This window comes from Leptinotarsa decemlineata, unplaced genomic scaffold (assembly GCF_025532065.1).
Source record: "Leptinotarsa decemlineata unplaced genomic scaffold, Ldec_3_MD MMD2_P_RNA_scaffold_2, whole genome shotgun sequence".
NCBI lineage: Eukaryota > Metazoa > Arthropoda > Insecta > Coleoptera > Chrysomelidae > Leptinotarsa > Leptinotarsa decemlineata.
This window is the reverse complement of record NW_027412529.1, coordinates 15,551,505-15,572,523: the sequence shown is the minus strand read 5'-3', so window position 1 is coordinate 15,572,523 and position 21,019 is coordinate 15,551,505. Positions and strand designations below refer to the sequence as shown.

Sequence of the window (21,019 nt, the reverse complement as noted above, 5' to 3'; positions counted from 1 at the left end):
ACGAGTGGCAAAACAACCCAAAACCAGTGTGCAAGTGTGTTCTAATAATTGAAAATTCATTGCGGCAGTTGTATCGCCAACAGTATATGCAGGAATAACTTCGGTAAACAATCCTGCACTGGATCTTGTCGGATAAAATCCAACGACCTTCGTGGTATTGTTATCTGATAGGTGTCAGTTCATTAACCTACAGTGTAGGGAGTTGAGACTGGCCTGAATGATGAGTTCCTTTGGATTGTTTGAATTATAGCCAGTTTTCAAGTATGCACACTGACTATAAGTGAAAAGTTACGTCTCTTTGTTTGTTGAATGAAGAATCATTATAATAATTGGAATTTATCGATGATGCTGGTATTCCAACACTATGTTAACACGTTTCAGCTATATAAATATGCCTTTTTTCTCTTTTGATAACTAACGATATGAAATTTTTGTGATCTGTTTATAATATTTTCAATGCAGCTGCACTGCATTTTTCATATCTTATCAGAGACTTGTCTTTTGCTTTTGTAATGATTTCATCAATATGTATTGGAATATCAATAAGAAGTTTCCTTGTCGAGTAAATATTGTGAACATCAGTCATGTATGTTACTCTCCTGAACAGATATTCGAATGTATCAGTTTTAACGATTTTATGAAAGAATTCACGACAATGATGAAATATATTTAGCCATTCAACTACTTTCAGCTTATGTGAAATCCTATATCTTCTTCCAAAACCGTAAATTTGGCGGAAACACGAGAACTGAACTTTTTGGATACAATTGGCATCGTCAGATCGTAATTTTGAGTGTTGATAGGTCTTCATTAATCATATCAATAGCGTCTGCCGAATCGTTCACCTTGAACGGAAAATACACACGAGTGTCGTCGGCACATATTATAAATAATAATTACAGCGGAAAAAATGATGATGGAAGTTTGGCGTGTACAATCTATATAAAAAAGAAACGAGGATGCTGCTTTGTGATATGATTTGCTTTATCGTTATTCAACATTGAAAATTTCATTATCAACGTTCACTTGTTACTGACGATCTGATAAATATAACTCTCGAAATTACACTGAAGCCCCGCTCAATCGAGAATAATTCAATATCTCATCACACATACTTTGTTGTTATCTAATGACTCACCTCTATCGTCACCAACAATGCTTAAGGCCGACGAACTACTGTATCTACTCCTGAAACCAAACAGTTTTCTATGAACGACATAGGTGCAGGTATGTTTTTCTGACATTTTTTACATAACTCTTGATGGGGTTGATATTATATTGATACCCCTCAACTGACAAAAATCAGTTGCTTTAGGAATATTGGGTAATGGCTACATAAAATATGTTTTCAGGCAATAGGAACATTACTTTGGCATATACATATTTTGAAAATATCAGTCAAAAAGGGACAACAGAGAATATACATTTGGCTGTTTGGATTATCGTAAGCGACGGCTTATGTTTTGTGTTTTCAATAATTTACAGTACCTACTTCGTATTCAGTGTTATCTTTGAAGCGGAGTTGTTTTGAGTCGTTGATCTTACTTTTACCATAATAAATCAAAATATCATTTTCATTTGTTACGAACGGTTTTAGTTCATTAAACCGTTTTAAAGTGATCTGACGCACTTTTGCAAAAAAATCCTCAACAATACAATAATATAGTCAATGTCATTCAGGTAGTTAAACCCGCCATCGGTCGCGTTGTTAGATTTTATCTAACAATTTTACTTTATAGAACACACTGTATACTGTAGTAATTTTACACGCTCAGGTATACCTTCTTAATTTACCTGACCACCCTATTTATATTATTTCTTGAAGTGCAAGATCAGTTTTGAATAAATCGTGTTCATAGAAGGTACTGTTCAAATGTTAGCTAGTAACTAACACGCGACTGATTGAATAATAGAAAATTGTATATTGTCAGACAAAGTCTAACTTAACGACTAATTACGTTCGTTATTATTTTATCGAATTGTGAAAAAACATTTTGTTTTTGTGAATTTACACATTGTATCATGTGGTACCAAGAGCAGAAGCGGCTGCAAGCTGTGTGGGATGAAATGTGGGAGAAAGAAGAAGCAGGAGTATCATATGATCCTGATCTACAGTCCAACGATGAAGCCGCAGGTTCTGAGCACAGTTTACATAACACCCATTCAGAACAATCAAATTCCGAAGGTAATACAGATCAAGAATTATTGCAGGTGATTCAAGCGATTTAGTATACACAGGAAAAGACGGAACTAAATGGTTGGTCCACAAGCAACCACATTCCTGGTATGAAGCAAGTTGCTAAAACTTCACGAACAATAATAGATTGTTGAAAACTTTATTTTCCAAACGAAATTATTGAGTATATAACGAATTGCACCAATAAACAACTTGTCAAGATGAGACCCTTTATTAGCAGAGAAAGATATTGCCTTGCTACAGATTATGATGAAATAAATGAGTTTATTTCTGACCGGGATATTATAAGCTTATATCGTCATAGTTACGCTATCAATAAAGAGGGTCATAATTCCCTTGGGACATTATAGATTTTATAATTCCCTCTACCTTTCACAAGTAAAAATAAATAGAAATGAAAACTAATGTACAATTTTGAAATGTTTCCTGAAAATTACTTCCGCCACTGGAAACAATTTCTTCTTTTGTATGGCTGGAGCTTCTGTTCACTACAGTCGAGGTACCTGCCTCTTCTGATGACAAAGTAGACAACATACGCGCCGTTTTATTTCTCAATTCGATGCTATCCTCCAAATACCCCTCCGCCACCGTGGAACTTTTCCTACCTCCGTGTCTTTTTAAGTTAGTCATAGTTGCTTCTGCATTGGTTAGAGCAGTAGCAGAAGTGCGACGAAGGCAATGTCCCGTATAGGAAGATGAGTTTGGCAATCCTAAATACATTGCGATTTTGCTGGGGATTTTCCCAAACATGTTTTTTCCAATTGGCTGAGATGTACATTTATTTTGTCGGAAGCTCAAAAAAAATCGTTCGATACCTTTAGGACGCAAAGACATATAAAGTCTCAATAAAGGCAAAGCGGAGAACTCTTTTTCATCCACAACTGTAAATTTCTTCGATACACCAGTTTTACTTTCCGGTACGTTCACTACCATAACGGAATCCCGGTCCTCTATATCCGATATCTTCATATTCAAAAGTTCCTGACTTCTGCATCCTCCAAAATAACCCATAATCAAAACAACCTATAACAAAAAAAGGAAATAAATACACACAAAAAGGAAAATAAGAAAAAAATTACCTTATGCAATAAATGAATATCATTAGGAGCGTCCTTTAGGAATCTGATAACATCTTTAGGAGATAAAACAGCAGACTTTTTCAGCTCATAACTCTCACTCTTCCGTTTCAAAAAAGCCTGTAGTTCATTGAACTTGGTGATATCTCGTTTCTCATGTATAGTCACCATCGATTTTAGCATTGACCATTTAGTCCATAAAGAATTCGGACTATACGTTTCTGACTGAAACGAATAAACACAATTACTACCAAATCTACCGAAAAACATAGAAAATTCTTTTGGCATAACATTTTTCCGTGTCAACCAGTCCAGATATATCTTGTATTCTTTTTGGTATACGGCTTCACTTTTCGATGGAATTAATGATTCTCTTGCTTGTTCAGCTTTTTTCAAAATATCCTCCATTATATTTGGGGTAGAAAACACGTTTTCACCGCAAACACAGCTTGATAATAAAGTTCTGTTTATAAACAAGTAACATAGCAAGAACCTAGCATCAAGAAAACTCTACTATAATCAACGGTACCTGATTCAAATATACCGGGAAGGTAATGAATTGGTACATTTTTCCGTTTCAAAAATGAACAGAATTTTATTGAAATCGGTCAGAAATAAAATTATCTATGTACCACGGGAATTAATGAGCCTTAATAACCTCAGGCAATTGCTGTCCCTCGGGCCAGAGGCCCTCGGGACGCAAACTTTGCCATCGGTAATTAAGGCCCTCCTAATTCCCATACTGCATCACTTCAACCGGAAGAGAGACCACGATGCCATTTTTTGCCAGATGTAACATTGTTACATCTGGGGTACCACAAAATTCTAATCTTGGAACTCATTCTTTTTAAATTTTTATTAATGACTTGGTAACCTCTTCGAATATTCCTAGCCTTTTATTTGCAGACGATCGTAAACTATATTATGAAATTGGCGACATTATTGACTGCCAACGCGTACAACATGATAGATGTAATCAAACTTTTGTGTAATAATAATCGTTGGACCTATCCGAATGTCAAATAATACCATTCACAACAAAAAAGCGAACTTCAATGTACGATTATTAAATCAACAATACTACAATCAACCACGTACATGAGATAGAGGATTTTGGTATAACATATGACAGTAAATTAACATTCATAACACATATGAGGAATATGACTGCTGATGCAAATATGATGCTTGGATTCATTTACAGAAATGGCAAATACTTCAAAAGTATTGCCACCTCAAAATTGCTATATTGTGCGTATGCCAGATACAAGTTAGAGAATGGCTCTGTGTTATGGGATCCAGTTTACGACTATCAAAAAACATCAATTGAGAGCGTGCAAAAAAAGTTACTAAAATACTTAAGTCTAAAAGTTGATGGACAATACCTTACGAAAGGCATCGATCATAACATTTTGTTGACACAATTTGATATGACATCTTTGGAAAATAGGAGAGTAATCCTTGATATGAAATTCTTGCATAAATTACTAAACAACAATATTGACAGTACGGTTCTTTTACCCGAAATCAATTTCTTAGTACCAAGAAGTGATGGTCCACACAATCTGAATGTATTGCGAAGCGCACAAATGTTATGCTACCATCACCATTGAATTTTATGTGCAGTAGCTTCAATAAAATCTGTAAACGTTGTGATTGATATTTATGTCGACTCTCTATAAACGCCTTGCTATCATGTATCCACAATCACTTTTAATAATACTATAAATAACATTTGTGTCAGTACTGCTACATTGCATGATTTGTAACTTTTTGAGTTATATACTCAATTTTTAATTCCTATTCTGAAATTCTACGTATACGAATATTTTATACATACTTTGTTCTAGCATTTACTTTTATACATTTCTATATTTCATTATTTTCAATATTTATTTTGAATATACTCTATAATAATAGCGTTTCCTGTAACTGGGTACTCCTTTTGGAGATAAATCACTTTTTTTAAAAGTGCTTCGAATCGAGTACACTCAGCTATCAAAGTGTCGAAAGCAACATTGCAATACATCCTTGCACCGCTGCGTCTTTGTTTCGACACAAATCCCTCACCCTCACATCATTTCACGACCCTTAGGGCAGAATATCAAAGTCGAACTCAATTCTCAAGGTCAAACTCAATTTCCTCGGTCAAATTAAATTTTCGACATCACAGGTCAGTTTTCCAAGGTCAGACTTAAATTTGAAGGTCATAACTAAAGCTAGTGTGACGCCCTCAGTCCCTTCAACGTCACATAATGTTCAAGGTCGCGTGACGTCGTCCATGTTTATATTGCATCATTCAAGATCCATATGAGGAGGTTCAGAACCGGTACTTGACAACTAATAACTGTTTCATATTCCATTTGGTAATTTCAAAATGAAATTTATGTAGCATATCTTAGTAGCATGAGGTGAAAACAAAACAAACAAAAGCAACCATTTAGTGCTGAGGCTAAGTAGTTTTTTAAATTGGATGACAGCCCTCCTCAGGGATAATATTCATTGAAACTTTTCTTGAAGTGGAATCTGTTGACTTTTCTAATGAGATCCATATTTTTTTTTGGAATGTTATTTAATTGTAAAAATTATTATTATTTTCAATACAAAAAAATATTTTATTTCATCTTCGTTATTGATTTGCCTTTTTTTCATTAAGAATATCACAATATGTCAATTCCTATCCATAACATTTAAAAAAAGTGAGATTTTATTTTTGTCCACGTTTTAGGTGCTTTTACCGCTCTGTGCGCTGTCACTGTCAGCGCACTCATTCATCAGATGGCAAATTGATCAAAACTTGATTGTTGAGTTATTCATCGTAATGAACACGAGTTAATATGATCCATGGTCATTTGCAAAGTGTTTACTACGTCGCGGATATCATTGAAATGATTTAATTTTCATTCGCTTTTGCGGGTCTGTTAAAAGTGAAGGGGGAAACTTTTTCAGTTAGTTGTTTGTTGTTAAGATTGGCAGGTAACCAATTTTTCGAATGATTTGATCGTTTTCTTATTGACTTCAATAATGAAGAGATGGTACACATACTCGTACTCTGTACTCGTACATCATCTTGTAAAATTTGAGTCACAGTCGTCTATTTATTGTTTTTTCCTGATTGAGAAGTTACCATAAACAAAAAATTAACACAGATACAAAAGTTTTAAAAAAAATCGGCCTGTTCCAACAAGTGTTTATTAATTTATACACAGGTCTTGGCCACACATTTTTCCACAATGAAATTGCGAGATCAAATTGAAATTTTAATAACTTCGGAGTTTAAAATCGAAATTATAAAAGATTTTGTCTTCAAGATAGGAATATAATAAAAATTTCGGATGAAAATTGGAATTCAACAAAAACTTCTATTTTGTAGTCAGAATTTAACAAATAAATTATTTACTTGTGATGGACTGTTTGGAACCTTTGGTATAGTAATGAATATTACTGGAGTTTTTTCCCAGCAGCGAACCGTTATTTTACCACCTCAACACGTGTTTAGATCACCAAGTGATCACCTTCAAGAGGAAGATCAAACTGTTCTCTCCTGTTCTTTGTGTACGGTAATGATCCATTCATCAACATTGAAGACGAAGTTACGGTGCTTGTCGATGACACCACAAAATGACATTCTGAAATGAGAAAGCAACAAAATGAAAATATCAACATTTCAGAGGTCTTGATCGAATTTGAAAATGTGAGAAACGCTTCTTTCAGTACTTTGACAACATACTATATCTTTGAAATGACCACTTCATGACATTCCTCTAGAGTCTACAGAATTCAAGAAATGGGTCAGTCGAAAACTAAATTGTTGGCTTAACGTTCAGATGACATTCTACTATTTGATAAACATATATCGAATTCATACGAAAAAAACTAGAATTGACATGTTTACCTAGCATTTATGAAATCCAACTGTGAAAAACTTCCAATGGAAGCAAATATCTCGAAATTAACTTTTGCAAAGATGTAAAGATCATAGTAAGAAGTAATTTTGAGATACAAACTGGAAGAAAAATCCTTTTTGAAAAAAATTCTCTCTTGTGAACATCGAATCGCACAAAAAAATTAATTTCGAATGAAATACTTGAATTGAATACAAACCTGTTGTTTGTTTTCCGCTTCAGCCTAGTTCGAGGAATGATACTCTGAAATCATCGACTTTATGTTGATGATGGACACTACGTTGCAATGACAACTGGCCAAACAATCCGAAACCTGTCTACAAGTGTGTTCCAATAATTGTATGTTGTATCGTCAACAGCCTATGCAGGAATAACTTCAATAAAGAATCCTGACACCTGTCGGATATAATCCAACGCCCTTCGTGATATTAACCAAGGGAGTAGTTGTTTTCTGATAGATGTCAGTCTATTAACCTACAGTGTAGGGAGTTGAGACTGGCCTGAACGAATTGTTCCTTTAGATGATTTGATTTATAGCCAGTCTTCAAGTGTGCCCACTGACTTTATGTGAAAAGTTATGTCTCTTTATTCGTTAAGTGAAAAATCATTATAATAATTAGAATGTATCAATAATACTAGTATCTCAACACCATGTTAACGCGTTATATAGAATTTTTTCATTATTTTCCTTTTTTTTTCAGGAAACAGCTAGTAAGTTTGAAATATAAACATACTTTTTCTCTCCATCGATAAGCAACGATGTTAAATCTTCTTTGAATTGTATTAATATCTCGGATGCGGCTGCATCAATGTGTGTTGGAATATCAATAAGAAGTTTCCTCCTCGAGTCAATACTGTGAACATCTGTCATGTATGTTACTCCCCTGAACAGATATACGTATATATTAGTTTTGTGGATTTCATAAAAGAATCCACGACGACGATTGAACATATTTAGCCAATCAATTACTTTCAGCTCATGTGAAATCCTATCTCTCCTTGTGAGACCGTAAATTTGGCGGAAACACGAGTTCTGAACTTTTTGTATACAATTGGCATCTCAGATCGTAATTTTGAGTCTTGATAAGTCTTCATTAATCATATTAACAGCATCTTCCGTATCATTCACCTTGAACAAAAAATACACACGAGTGTCGTTGGCATTTATATTATATAAATGATAATTACAGCATGTACAATCTATATAAAATAGAACAGAGGATGCTGCTTTGTGGCACGATTTGCTTCATCGTTAATCAACATTGAAAATTTCATTATCAACGTTCACTTGTTACTGACGATCTGATAAATATAACTCTCGAAATTCCACTGAAGCTCCACTCAATCGAGAATAATTCAATATCTCATCACACATACTTTGCTGTTATCTAATAACTCAACTCTGTCGTCACCAACAGCACTCAAGGCCGACGAATGACTGTATTCACTCCTGAAACCGAACAGTTTTCTATGAACGACATAGGTGTAGGTATGTTTTTCTGATATTTTTTAAATAACTATCGATGGGTTTGATAGAATGTTGATACTCCTCAACTAGCAAAAATCAGTCGCATTAGAAATTTTGGGTAATGGTTACACAAAATATGTTTTCCGACAATGGGAAAATTACTTTCGCATATACATACTTTAAAAAAATCAGTTAAAAGGGACAACAAAGAATAATCATTTGGCTGTTTGAATTATCGTAAGCGACGGCTTATGTTAGATGTTTTCGAAAATTTACAGTACTTCTTATTCAGTGTTATCTTTTGAGCGGAGTTGTTTCGAGTCACTGATCTTACTTTTACCATAATAACTCAAAAGGTGAACGAATGTCTTTCGGTTCGCCAACTGAAAAATTGTTATATTCTCCAGGAGGATTCATTGATGCAAGTATTTCAACAACATGTTCACGTGTATTAATCCATCTTTGCGTTACCTTTCACTGTTTTCATGGAACAGTAAATAAGTTTGAAATAGAAATATGCCTTTTTTCTCTTTCAATAGCCGACGGTATAAAATTTTGTTACTTTTTGTAATATCTCCAAAGCAGCTGCAATTTCGTTTGTTTTCATATCTGAAAGTTGTTTGATTGATTACCAATTCATTTTATGGAAATTCATATTGAATATAGGATAAAAAAAATGAGTTCCGTCCGATATCTATGGAGATTTTCATTTGTTACGACTAGTTTCATTAAACCCTTTTCAAGTGAACTGACGCAGTTTGACAAAAAAATCCTCAACAATACAATAACATAGTCAACCTCATTAAGGTAGATTGATTGAACCTGTACCTGAAATAACAAAAATGTTGCCTGAATCATCAATACCCTATCTGAGATACCAAAACAATAACTATATTTATGACATTGATACATTTATTCTGATTCAACATTAATAAACTTTGTAGGAATGAATAGTCGAACAATTTGATATATCCTTCATTATCATGAACTCCTATAATTTTGTTCGAAAATATATAATTACTTTCATAATAATCTCCTTCAATTCTCATATAAATTGTACATTCATTGTCACCAATTACAAAATGGCGGAACATTTAATAATTTCCCAAAGACAAACACATTAATATCGATATTTCTAGAAACATTTCTTTTTATTTGCCATATAATGGCAATTTCAACAACCCGTTAAGGTTCGTTAAGTTATTTATTGTCTATGAAAAAGACAAAAAATTTCACTACGACAATGAGCATCATTGTTCAGTTAGAATATTCCATATTGAATCGCACAAAAGAAAAAGTAATTTCGAATGAACTACTTGAATTGAATACGAACCTGTTGTTTGTTGTCTGCTTCAGCCTTGTTCGAGGAATGATACTCTGAGAGACACTACCTTGCACTGACGACTGGCCGAACAGCTCGAAACCGGTCTGCAAGTGTGTTCCAATAATTAAAAATCTATTGCGGTTATCTATGGGTATAAACATATATCGAATTCATACAAAAAACTGGAATTGACATGTTTTCCTAGCATTTATGAAATCCAATCGTGAAAAACTTCCAAGGGAAGCAAAATATTTCCAAATTAATTCTTTACGAAGATGTTAACATCATATATGTACATGAGTAATTTTCAGATACAAACTGAATGAAAAAATTTTCAAAATGTTATAAAGTATAAAGATGGGGATGTGAAAGCTAAAATTTTTTTCCAAATTCATGTATTGAATTGGTAATTCCTAATTTCAATACGAATTTCAATACTTTTACTTCATCCTGTGCTGAAGAACCCTATTATAATTGCAGACTATCGAAACGTCGTGAAGTAACTTAGCTTGTGATCTTTTGATTTTCAATATTTTATCTTAGTTTTATTGCTCAATTTTCAATTATTTGCTTAATTTTTTATTTTATTGTAAATTCTTTTCAGGGTTTTTTTTTGCTTTATATAATTGTCATTTTGATTTTCATTTGCCATTTCAGAGATTCCAAATCATATCATATTAGACAATGGAAGTCGGAACTAATGAAACTCACCGTGAAACATTGTCAGCCACCTTCAAGTATTGGGTTGAGGAGGAAGTGAAAAAATAACAACAAGTACTTTTCCGCTGCGCTCAAAAGACTCAACTATATATTTTCATTTTACCTTTCAGTGTTGACAAAATAAATGATTTCAATGACATGACGAATGTTAACAGAGGTAGCAAGAACAGCAACCAAAAAGAGCAAGGAAAATCTTCTAAATAACTATAGACCAGTCGCTTTGCTATCAGTGATAGCAAAATTCATGAAGAAAGTAGTAAACCACCATATCCCCAAATATTTGGAAGACTTCAACATCTTGAGCGATCATCGATATGGCTTTCGGAAACAAAGATCAACAGGCCACATGGAGAATCAAGAGTTGTTGCGCTTGCTATTTCTAAGGCCTTTGAACGTGTGTGGCATGAGGGTTCGCTGGCCAAACTTCGATGCTCTGGTTTGTCGAATCATTTCTGTGAATGGCTCTTCAGCTTCCTGAAAGAACGTTCCCTGTAAGTGGCCGTCAATGGATATCTCCTGAATACTTTCACCATCAACGCTGGTGTTCCCCAGGGATCCATATTGTCTCCAACCCTCATTTCATTGTATATCGACGACTTTTTGGAGAAAACCAAGAGTCCAATATATTGCTTTGCTGTCGACAGCACACTTGTTTCGTCATTCCATTTGGATTCCAGGACATCGGCAACGAAGGCACATCTTCACCGTCACCAGAATGTTGCATATCTTAATGAGGATCTAGAAGTGATTTCGAATTGGTATGAAAGTAACCAGATTCAATTCAATGCCACAAAAATCCAGGCATTGATTTTCTCCAAGTAGATAAATATCTCCGACTGGGTTATAATAATATCCGGTCAGACAATTTCGCTTTCTGCTTCGATAAGTTTGTTGGGGGTTAAAATGAACATTAATATGTCTTGGCACAATCATGTCGCTGGAATTGCAAAGGCTGCTTTTCAAAAGCTTTGAACACTGTTCCGAATCGAAAAACTATACACACCGCAGCAACTTTCGATGCTTTATAAAGCTCGAATCGGACCTTCTTTGGAGTATTGTTCTCATGTATGGATCTCTGCTCTGAAACATAGCCTGAAGTTGATGAATTTCATCCAGAAAAGAGATATCCGCCTGATTGGAGACGCGAACATCACGTGCAATCTTGATAGCCTGGAACATTCATTTCATTTCACCAAGAACGGTACATATCAGAAATACGGGACTAACTATGGCTGCTCATCGTTTTGAAGTTCAACTCAGTACACTTCAAACTTCACTGTTTAACAACTTTCTATCTAGAGAACTGCGTGTATGTGGAATGAACTTCCTGAGAACGTTTTTCTAAATAGATTTAATCTCCAGCGATTCAAATCCAACGTGAATCGCTACTTTCGCACAGGTACCGCTCTGAGAGCGCCATAACGATTTTACTGTAGTGTTTCTGTTTTGTCCTTGAAAAAAACTATGTACAACCAGGACTAAACTGTTTCAAACTCAAAACAACAAGTTTTGCCTTACTTAAGATAGTTTATGAAAATGATCACACGCTCATCCCAAAAAACCGATGGCATGACCTTGCGTTCAGATGAAACATTGTTCGCCTTCTTTGGAGCCTATTCTTCCTTTTCATTCCACTGTTTTGATTGTTTTTTCGTCGGGTGCAAAAAGACGGACCTATGTCTCATTCATGGTTATGAAACGACAAAAGTATTCTGCTTTTTTGCTGTGAAACTTCGCTAAAAACTCAAGTCTCGTACGGCCTCGTTAAAACTCTGTTATTCAATATTTCACTGTTGTAAACGAAGGAGCAGACTCATCCAGAGTAGAATCCAGTTCAGCTGTTGTGTGGATTGGGCTTAATCTTTCGAATAAAAATCTTGTACCACATAACGATGAACAATTTTATCCATTTTCACAAATTCACAAAGAACGTTCACTATTGATGCCTGCCAAACAAATACTAAACAACGCGCATCTTCAAACTTGAAACATATTCTTTAAAGATTGTATACTTTCTAGTACAGTAATATTTTTCGTACAACTACCGCCATCTCCAAGTCAGGCTTTGTACTTCTGGAACCACCTGGGTATCCACCTACACACCTACATTTCTTATATACAACTTTACACACTTATACTTGTATATTTGCGAATAATTTGAAAAATCCAATCTATTGATACCTATAACACACGAAACTCATTTTTTGATATTTTTCCTTCACCCCATTTCTATCAAAGTCGATTTATCACAGATGGCATATATCACTTTCTTCTCAAATGTTATTTTGGAAATGTACATTTCAATAATTCCATAAAGTCGTTATTTCCGTTCAATTTGTTATTATTATGGAATCAGAGTTTCATGATAAAATGAACCGAATAAACATTTTTTTGTTTCCAGACATATCCCGATATAAATCGTTATTTGATTCCAGATTCATAACTCATTTGAATAAGTAATGACAATTTTCCTGTAAAACATCAATCAGTGAGATATTTGCAAGATGATTCAGTGGTTTCTGGGGGTTGCTGCATTAGCCGCCATTATCTATTACTTTTGCATCAAACCCATAAGCTACTGGAGAGAACGAGGTGTCAAACAAAACGATCGTCCAACATGGTTACTTGGAGATGACTGGAAATTCATTATTAGAAAGGAGAGTTTTTTTGAATTCACTGTTAGGTGTTATAACCAATTTCAAGGCACAAGGTAAGTGACTTCAACTTGAAATATAATTATTATTCCTTTAAGTACATACTTTGAACGAAACTTCGGGACAACACTAGAGTGCTAGTTCAATTTCGACGGGTTTGTGTGCATACTGGATTAATGTTCAGGAATCACCCTGGTATTTGTAACAACTTTTCATTAACTTGGCTCACTTGTAATCAGGAACATTTCGAAACAGATAGATAATCTGTTTCCCACTGCATGTTTATTACAATATAATATTGAAATTATTTCAGCTGAAAATTGCAAAGCTGGATATTCGAAATCTATTCGTTGGAATGTAAAAAACTACTGGAATTTGAAATAATTACTCTCATGGCAGATTGGAATAATGTAATTTTTTTAAATAATTATTAGATATCCTATATTTTATCGGAACGAAGCTAATATGATATTTTGATAAAATATGATAGATAATCATCTCCTGAAACTGAATATATCACTCATGATACACCCTATATGATAAAAAAAAATAATGATAGTGATGGACGGTTTTCAGTAGACAAAAATAGAATAGGAGACACATGGGGTTGAAAGTGAAAAGTTGGTCCGATAATATCGTGAAAATTAGGAGCAAATCCTGAGAATTTTTTATATTTTTACTGAAAATAAATCGGCATCTTCAGTAATTTATATATAAGATTCGATATTTCGAAGTATTTTACAAGTTTACTGATAGTAACAATAATAATAAGGACGTAGATGAAAGCGTCCAACACCATTTGGATGCTGGAGAGACGTATACTTACTTCGGAATGGAACTACGCCTCTCACAAGAGGTAACAGCAGAGAAGAACTCTCTTCGCGGCAAGTACCAGTACAAACTTCGACAGATCTGGTCATCGGAAGTGTCGGGGAAGACAAAGTTGCTGCAACAAATATGCTTGCCGTTTCAATCTTAATCTACTCGTTTGGAGTAGTGACGTGGACTCGAGAGGAGCAATATCAACTTGACGTAAAGACCCGAAAAATAATGCATTTCTATAGGAGTTTGCATCCCAAACCGTTTCACGCTTGTACTTTCCTCGACAACAGGTAGGCCGTGGACTTTCGTCGAGAGTTTGAAGTGTCTTCATGACAAAATGGTACTGGATGTAGCCTGTAAAGTCGGCAAAAGTGCGGATTCCCTTCTCTGCATGATCCGTGACCATGAGGCATCAGGAATTGGAGCATTTCTCTATAGGGCAGCTGCCCGAACAGCTGATGAACTCGGTTCAGTTTTCGACACTGAACGAAATGATCACAACTCTGTCACCGAGTTTGAATCCATTCAGTAAAAGGCTCATATAAAATCCGCAGAGATCATCTCACTTCTGCGGCAACACAGGAATGAGCCAATACATGGGGTCTTCTTCAATAACATTGAAGACCTTGGCTAATCAAAGCGCCTGGCTTTCGCTTTCCCCAGCTCGAGTGGGCTGAAGTCGGTAACTAAGGGTTCCATCATGGCATGCCAGAATGGTATCTTCAGAACCTTAGTCTACCGCAGTCGCGTGATGGGCATAGATTTCCTGACACAAGGTGCAGGGCCTGCCGCGAGGCGTCCAAGACCCTAATGCACTTGCTATAAGCATGTTCCGCATATACGGTCCATCGACATAACGCGGCTCCACCATCTACGGCACTCTTACGGTATTAACGAAACACAGTTTTTGACCTACGCTCCGGGATATATTGAATCCGTTGTGGGAAACGAGAAGTGTCCAATTTATTGGAACTATTTATTTCTCACCCTCAGGTTCATACGAGCTAATAAGCCTGATGTAGGCCTTCTCGACTACCAGAGCAAGACGGTATTTGTCGTGGAGTTTTTAGCTTCTGGCTAGAGGAATATCGTCCAAGAGAAGGAAAAAAGCGAATAAAGTATCGAAATTTTCTCTTTGAACTCCGAAGAGTCTATCCAGATCAATCTGTTAAGATGGTTGTTCTGATTATTGTAGTTCTTTGTGAAATGATGCCATTTCTCTTCTCGAATCTCAAAATCATACCAGTTCGCCGCACTGAAGCAGAAATATCAACCGGACAGATGCAGAAGTCTGTCATCCTTGGCTAACTGCACTCACCACACGGTGTGGGGAGTGGTCGTTGGTGATGATGCTGGCGCGCCCTCCCGAAAATATCAAAGCTTTGTTGGATATGACCTGACCAGCGCAAACTCAAATTATGATAATGATATCAAAACATCGCATTAGCTTATCTTGCATGATAAACAGGAATGTCCACCAACACCTGAGGCCTTTAGTGAGTTGCGCCAACACTCACCCAAGCAACTGCTGCAGAATCGGACTGGCAGCCCAGGCACACCTGGGATCGCACTAGACTTTCTTCAGTGCCGGCCGTGAGTCTACAGGGCCAACCACTCGGTAGATCCAAAACTTAGTTCCTGGTAATCGAGGAAGGGGCCCGCCCGTTCGCACAGCTGGACGGTAAACTCGCATCATGCCACCAGTGGAGATATTCAGAACACGCAGGGCGCACCACAGAATTAGGCCCTTAAAACCACAAGGACTGGCTTGTTTGGATATAGAGGTTCATAATATTCTAACAGGGGGCTAACATCTGGCAAATCAACACCGCCGTGTACAGCGTGATCCAATCGCTAACCGAATCGCAAGGACGAAATCCCGGCCATGAGGCTAAACGATGGGTACACAAGGAGGCTGATAACACGTTAGCGAGAAATACGCGTCTCGTATCTAATGTTTTCACGCCCGCGGTGTGGCAAATAGCCACCAAAAACCGACGTTTCTATCACACTTCGAGTCGTGGGGTGCTGCTGACAACACTGTGAGGCGAGCGAGAAGTATCGCTGAAATCCTCAAGACCGCTAGAAACCTTCTCGCTTATTTCAAGAGCCTTCGCGTATTGTGAATGACCCACCGACCGCTAATCAGTTGAAATCCTTCTGGAAGAACGTTTATGAACACCCGCAGCCACCCAACTTAGGCCCTAGCGCAGTTCGAAGCAGTTGGAAGCTGCAGAAAGCTTCCACAAGCTGAGCTCAATGAACTGTGAAACCCGATGGCCTCGGATTCCGTTCAAGAAGTCCTTGTGGACTTCAAGAACTCTTTTACTACAGGCATAGATGGGCTGAATACTTATTGGTGAAAAAAATTACCAAGCATCCACCACCATCTGGCCAAAATTTTCAACTCATGGCTGAACATAGAGCAGCCGATTTCGGATTCGGATTTAGTCAGACAAATGCAGAAGGATATCAATCTTTGCTCACTATGCTTGCTCAGGGCACATAATTCTCGGACCCAATGATCCCTCACCCCACGGTGTCGGGAGTGGTGGTTGGTTGATAATACTGGACCGTCCTCCTGACCTTACTGAAATTCGGGTTCCTTCGAGATTCAGTTATGGATATGTTATCTATGGAAATCTACTCATAAAAATTGACTAAAATCTAATTTCAGAAAGTGCAAAATTTCCATTGTCGATTTATATTTTTACTTAGAAAATTCGACCATATACAGGCAGTATAATTTTTGTTCATCACTATATACAGGGTGTCCCTGGACTTCCTCTTTTCCTCTCGGGAATGTATAGATGGGGTCAAAATATCACCAGTACTTCATATAACTTTTTTTCCTAAAATCCTTCGTTACCAAGTAACGGGCCCTCGAAGTTACAAAATGAAAAATGTTTTTCTTTGATAACTTTTCAAGTGAATATTCAAAATCATCCAAATTTTGGTAATTGACTAAACAAATGAATTCCTTCGATGAGCTTTCATGCAGGAGTCAGTTGTTTTGCTACAAAGTCAGGAACGAACTACCCCCGATGGTCCACACCCCAAAACTTTGAAATGACAGATATTTTTCAATATTTTTCAACAAATTAAGGTTACTTGGACAATTTTATGAATAAAAGTACTCGTGTGGAAAGTCGATCGGAGCAACGAGTCTTGATAAAAATGTAGTTTCACTCGACGACATCAAACCCGCTCTTCCACCATTATTTGAAATTAATAATTATCAAAGCAGAAATAATAATGATAACGTTAATTCAACAACATTTATCCTGAGATGTCTACCATTATTCGAAAATATTAGTTTTTAAGGAAAATGGAAATGATAGGTAAATTTAGATTCGTGTTAAAGAATTTCTCCCATAAAATTATAATTATCAGTGAAACTCCTCAACAGTTTAGCTGTGAAGAAGAATTTGAAACATTCGAATGTTGAGTTTCATGAGATTCAGATAACTGATCAACACGAAACGTGATTATTCCACACGTATTATGTACATACAAAATATGGAATGAATTCGATATTTCATAGTAGAGTAGCTTGTTAGTTTAAAAACACCACGAATCTACAGAACTTGATATTTCTTTTGAAAAAATATCTGCTATCACAATTGTGACTTGAACTTCCATATAGGTACTGTACTTTTTGTTTACGACTTCATTTTAGCATACTTTGTATTAACGTTATCATTATTATTTCTGCTTTGATAATTATTCATTTCAAATAATGGTGGACGAGCGGGTTTGATGTCGTCGAGTAGAACTACATTTTTATCAAGACTCGTTGCTCCGATCGACTTTCCACACGAGTACTTTTATTCATAAAATTGTCCAAGTAACCTTATTTTGTTGAAAAATATTGAAAAATATCTGTCATTTCAAAGTTTTGGGGTGTGGACCATCGGGGGTAGTCCGTTCCTAACTTTGTAGCAAAACAACTGACTCCTGCATGAAAGCTCATCGACGGAATCCATTTGTTTAGTCAAATACCAAAATTTGGATGATTTTGAATATTCACTTGAAAAGTTATCAAAGAAAAACATTTTTCATTTTGTAACTTCAAGGGCCCGTAACTTGGTTACGAAGACTTTTAGGAAAAAAAGTTATATGAAGTACTGGTGATATTTTGACCCCTTCTATACATTCCCGAGAGGAAAAGAGGAAGTCCAGGGACACCCTGTATAATATTGAAATGCCAAATTCTTTAGACTCTGTACAGATACCTGGGTCGATTTCCTAATTAATTAGATGTAAGGAACATATATCATTTGCATGTACCACGCATCATCATTCTTCAGCCCTGCTTCAGAAATCTTTCACTTATTTATCCTCATCAACCGACTTCATTCATCTAAATATCAATTTTAACGCCATTTGAAAATACATTATTTTGAAGAGCCATGATAAATTATAAAATAAATCCGTTATTTATGAATTATTTACTATTTAATAGGTTTTGATGATTGCTGTGTTATTTAGATCACTACTTCATGTACAATTTTGTATTTCAATAAATATGCTTTTGTAATACATTACTATTCAACTGTACTCAATGTTAAGTGTAGAAATAGCTCCAGGCTAAACTGCACCCATTTCGAGTGCAGAAAGGAAATAAAGACGATTCATTTTTATAGGACGTATTTGGAAACTAGTTTTCTTTTTTTCCAACTTAATTTGGCGAATGACGTCCTCATTTATTGACAGTTGTGAAGTGTCTACATTCTGCTATCCCTTTGTTTCCAGATATTATGGGATCTATGAATCCGGTCAACCTACTTTATTGATAAAGGATCCAGAAATACTGAGAAAAATCACTGTTAAAGATTTTGATCACTTCACCAATCACAGAAACTTTATTCCAGAGGAGGCTGATCCATTATTTGGCAAAAATTTATTTTTTTCAAAAGGTATGTAGAATTTTCCTGATAGAAATCTGAAATAATGTAAATTATTATTATGAATACTGTTTTCGTATTAAACACGCCTGGAGGAACTATTGATAGTGGAACACGTGTTGTGGATTTGTGAACTGTTCAGTGAAAATTCAGTTGATTGCTCAACCGATTTTGAAAAATTCTGTCACCTCAGACAGCTACACTATCAGTGAGTTACAGGGGCTACATTTCATCTGACAGAAAATCGGTGATCTCTAATTGTAATAATATAACATGTTGCGTTGTGCGTCGAACCATCCCTGGCTCCATGCAAACCGAGCGTCACCGTCACCGTTAGAAAACAATGGCCCAACTGGATACTGAACATAGTGAAGCGTAAATATTATCAGTACTCAACTGATTCTCTGTTTTTGGACGATTCTGAACATTAGAACCTGAAAACCAGAAGAAACATTGTCTAAGAATAATAAAGTAGCCGGTTGATCCTGTACCAGCGTGACTCTACCTTTTGACCCGGTGCAAACCTTATCGATTCAATAGTTTACACAATTTGGTCTTAGATCAAATTTGTCTATCCAGGCAATAAACGAGTTGGTAGAACATATCGCATCATCTTTTCAATCTAACGATATTACTGGTGTTAGCCTAAAAAAAACCTAAGTGAGGCATCTGATAGCATCAGCCCTCAAACTTTGATTTGAGAACTGGACTCAAATGTTTTACTGAAACAATGTTAAATTCATTCCTTTTGAATACAACACAGTTTATTGAAATCAATAGCAGAGTTCAGCATAGGACATATCAAACATGGAGTATCACAAGCAACTATTTTAGGACCTATCATTTTTTTGCATTCATTGATTAGTCACCAACTTTGTCTACGAGCACAATTTTTTTTTCAATATGCCAACGATAGGACATTAATATACTCAGACAGAAACGTTGATGCAGCTTATGTCGAACTGAATTGGTTCCGTGAAAAAAAATATTTTCAGCAAAGGACGCATGTCAGTTCTTCAATAGAAGTTTGATACTGAGTACTGAAAAGTGTTACCAATTAAAAGTTATTATTTGGACACCATTCACAGAAGTTTATAGGAATGTTTTACATACGTGAAACTGAAAGGATATTTGAAGCCTGCATGAAATAACATAGACACAGTTTCCAGAATGGAAAAATGACTTCCACGTATGCTAAACCTTCTTATAGAGGGACACTAGTTCAATTACAAAAGTGAAAAATTATCAAAATTGAATGAAGTATCGAATTTGTTTGTACAATTCTTTTCTGGAGAATTTGTTCACATCACGTTATCAAACTTAGCTCTCCTAAAATATTTGTGACTTGTTTTCATCTATTCGTACTATTAGATATATAGTGTCGATTTTTTTTTTTTATTAAAAGAAAGTTGCATCAACCGCTAGGGTTATTAGCAACGGCATAATACAAATGCCTAGTATATGATATTTAAAATTAATTCATATATGTCGTAAAATGTGTATATCTTTGAGGGAAGCTATCAATTGTTCAGTGTCACAATTTTCACCAAGTATGTCTTTCATTGTTTGTGGGATGCGATGAGTGAGTCTGTCGATGTGATATAGCACGCATTCTGTTAGAATGTGTTTTACACTCAGGTCTGTTCCACACACTTCACATCTTGGTTTGTCACCACCTGTTATGAGGTATTCATGTGTTAAGCGGGTATGTCTCAGTCGCAAACGAGTCAGGATAACTTGGTGTCTTCTGTTTTTGGGAATATTTTTCCATGGGAGTACTGATGTTTTTACTTCTGCTTGCTTAGAGGTGGAATTGTACCACTGATGTTGCCAATTGTTAATGATTTCTTGTTTGTAGAAAGATTTCAGGTCAATGTGATTCATTTTGAGTTCAGTATAAGTCAATGGATTTGAGATGGCCAGTTGATCTGCTCTTTCCTTGCCTG

The 21,019-nt window shown here is 35.8% G+C and overlaps 2 protein-coding genes and 1 long non-coding RNA gene across 5 annotated transcripts in view; 1 reads left to right on the top strand and 2 right to left on the bottom strand.

The window, feature by feature from the left end:
* Nucleotides 1-1,092: 1,092 nt before the first annotated feature.
* Nucleotides 1,093-21,019, top strand: part of LOC141487455 (cytochrome P450 9e2-like) — a 58,523-nt gene continuing 38,596 nt past the window's right edge. Inside the window, exons 1-3 of one of the 3 annotated variants that reach the window (XM_074186540.1) lie at nt 1,093-1,227; nt 13,126-13,400; nt 18,922-19,085. In XM_074186540.1, coding sequence (XP_074042641.1) covers nt 13,195-13,400; nt 18,922-19,085 — 370 coding nt within the window. In that variant the 5' untranslated portion in view covers nt 1,093-1,227; nt 13,126-13,194. Of the gene's footprint in view, nt 1,228-6,093; nt 6,250-13,125; nt 13,401-18,921; nt 19,086-21,019 lie in introns of those variants that run through there. The other 2 variants (XM_074186541.1, XM_074186539.1) reach the window with 2 other exon arrangements.
* On the bottom strand, nt 2,570-3,539 carry LOC141484722 (uncharacterized). Its single transcript, XM_074180002.1, has 2 exons — nt 3,277-3,539; nt 2,570-3,220 (listed from the first exon to the last, which is right to left on the bottom strand). The coding sequence occupies exons 1-2, from the start codon at nt 3,454-3,456 to the stop codon at nt 2,570-2,572; spliced, it is 831 nt and encodes a 276-aa protein (XP_074036103.1). The 5' UTR covers nt 3,457-3,539.
* On the bottom strand, nt 6,584-10,275 carry LOC141487465 (uncharacterized). The gene is made up of 4 exons (XR_012468403.1): nt 9,980-10,275; nt 8,367-8,628; nt 7,378-8,307; nt 6,584-6,902 (listed from the first exon to the last, which is right to left on the bottom strand). It is a non-coding gene; the product is annotated as an uncharacterized lncRNA (long non-coding RNA).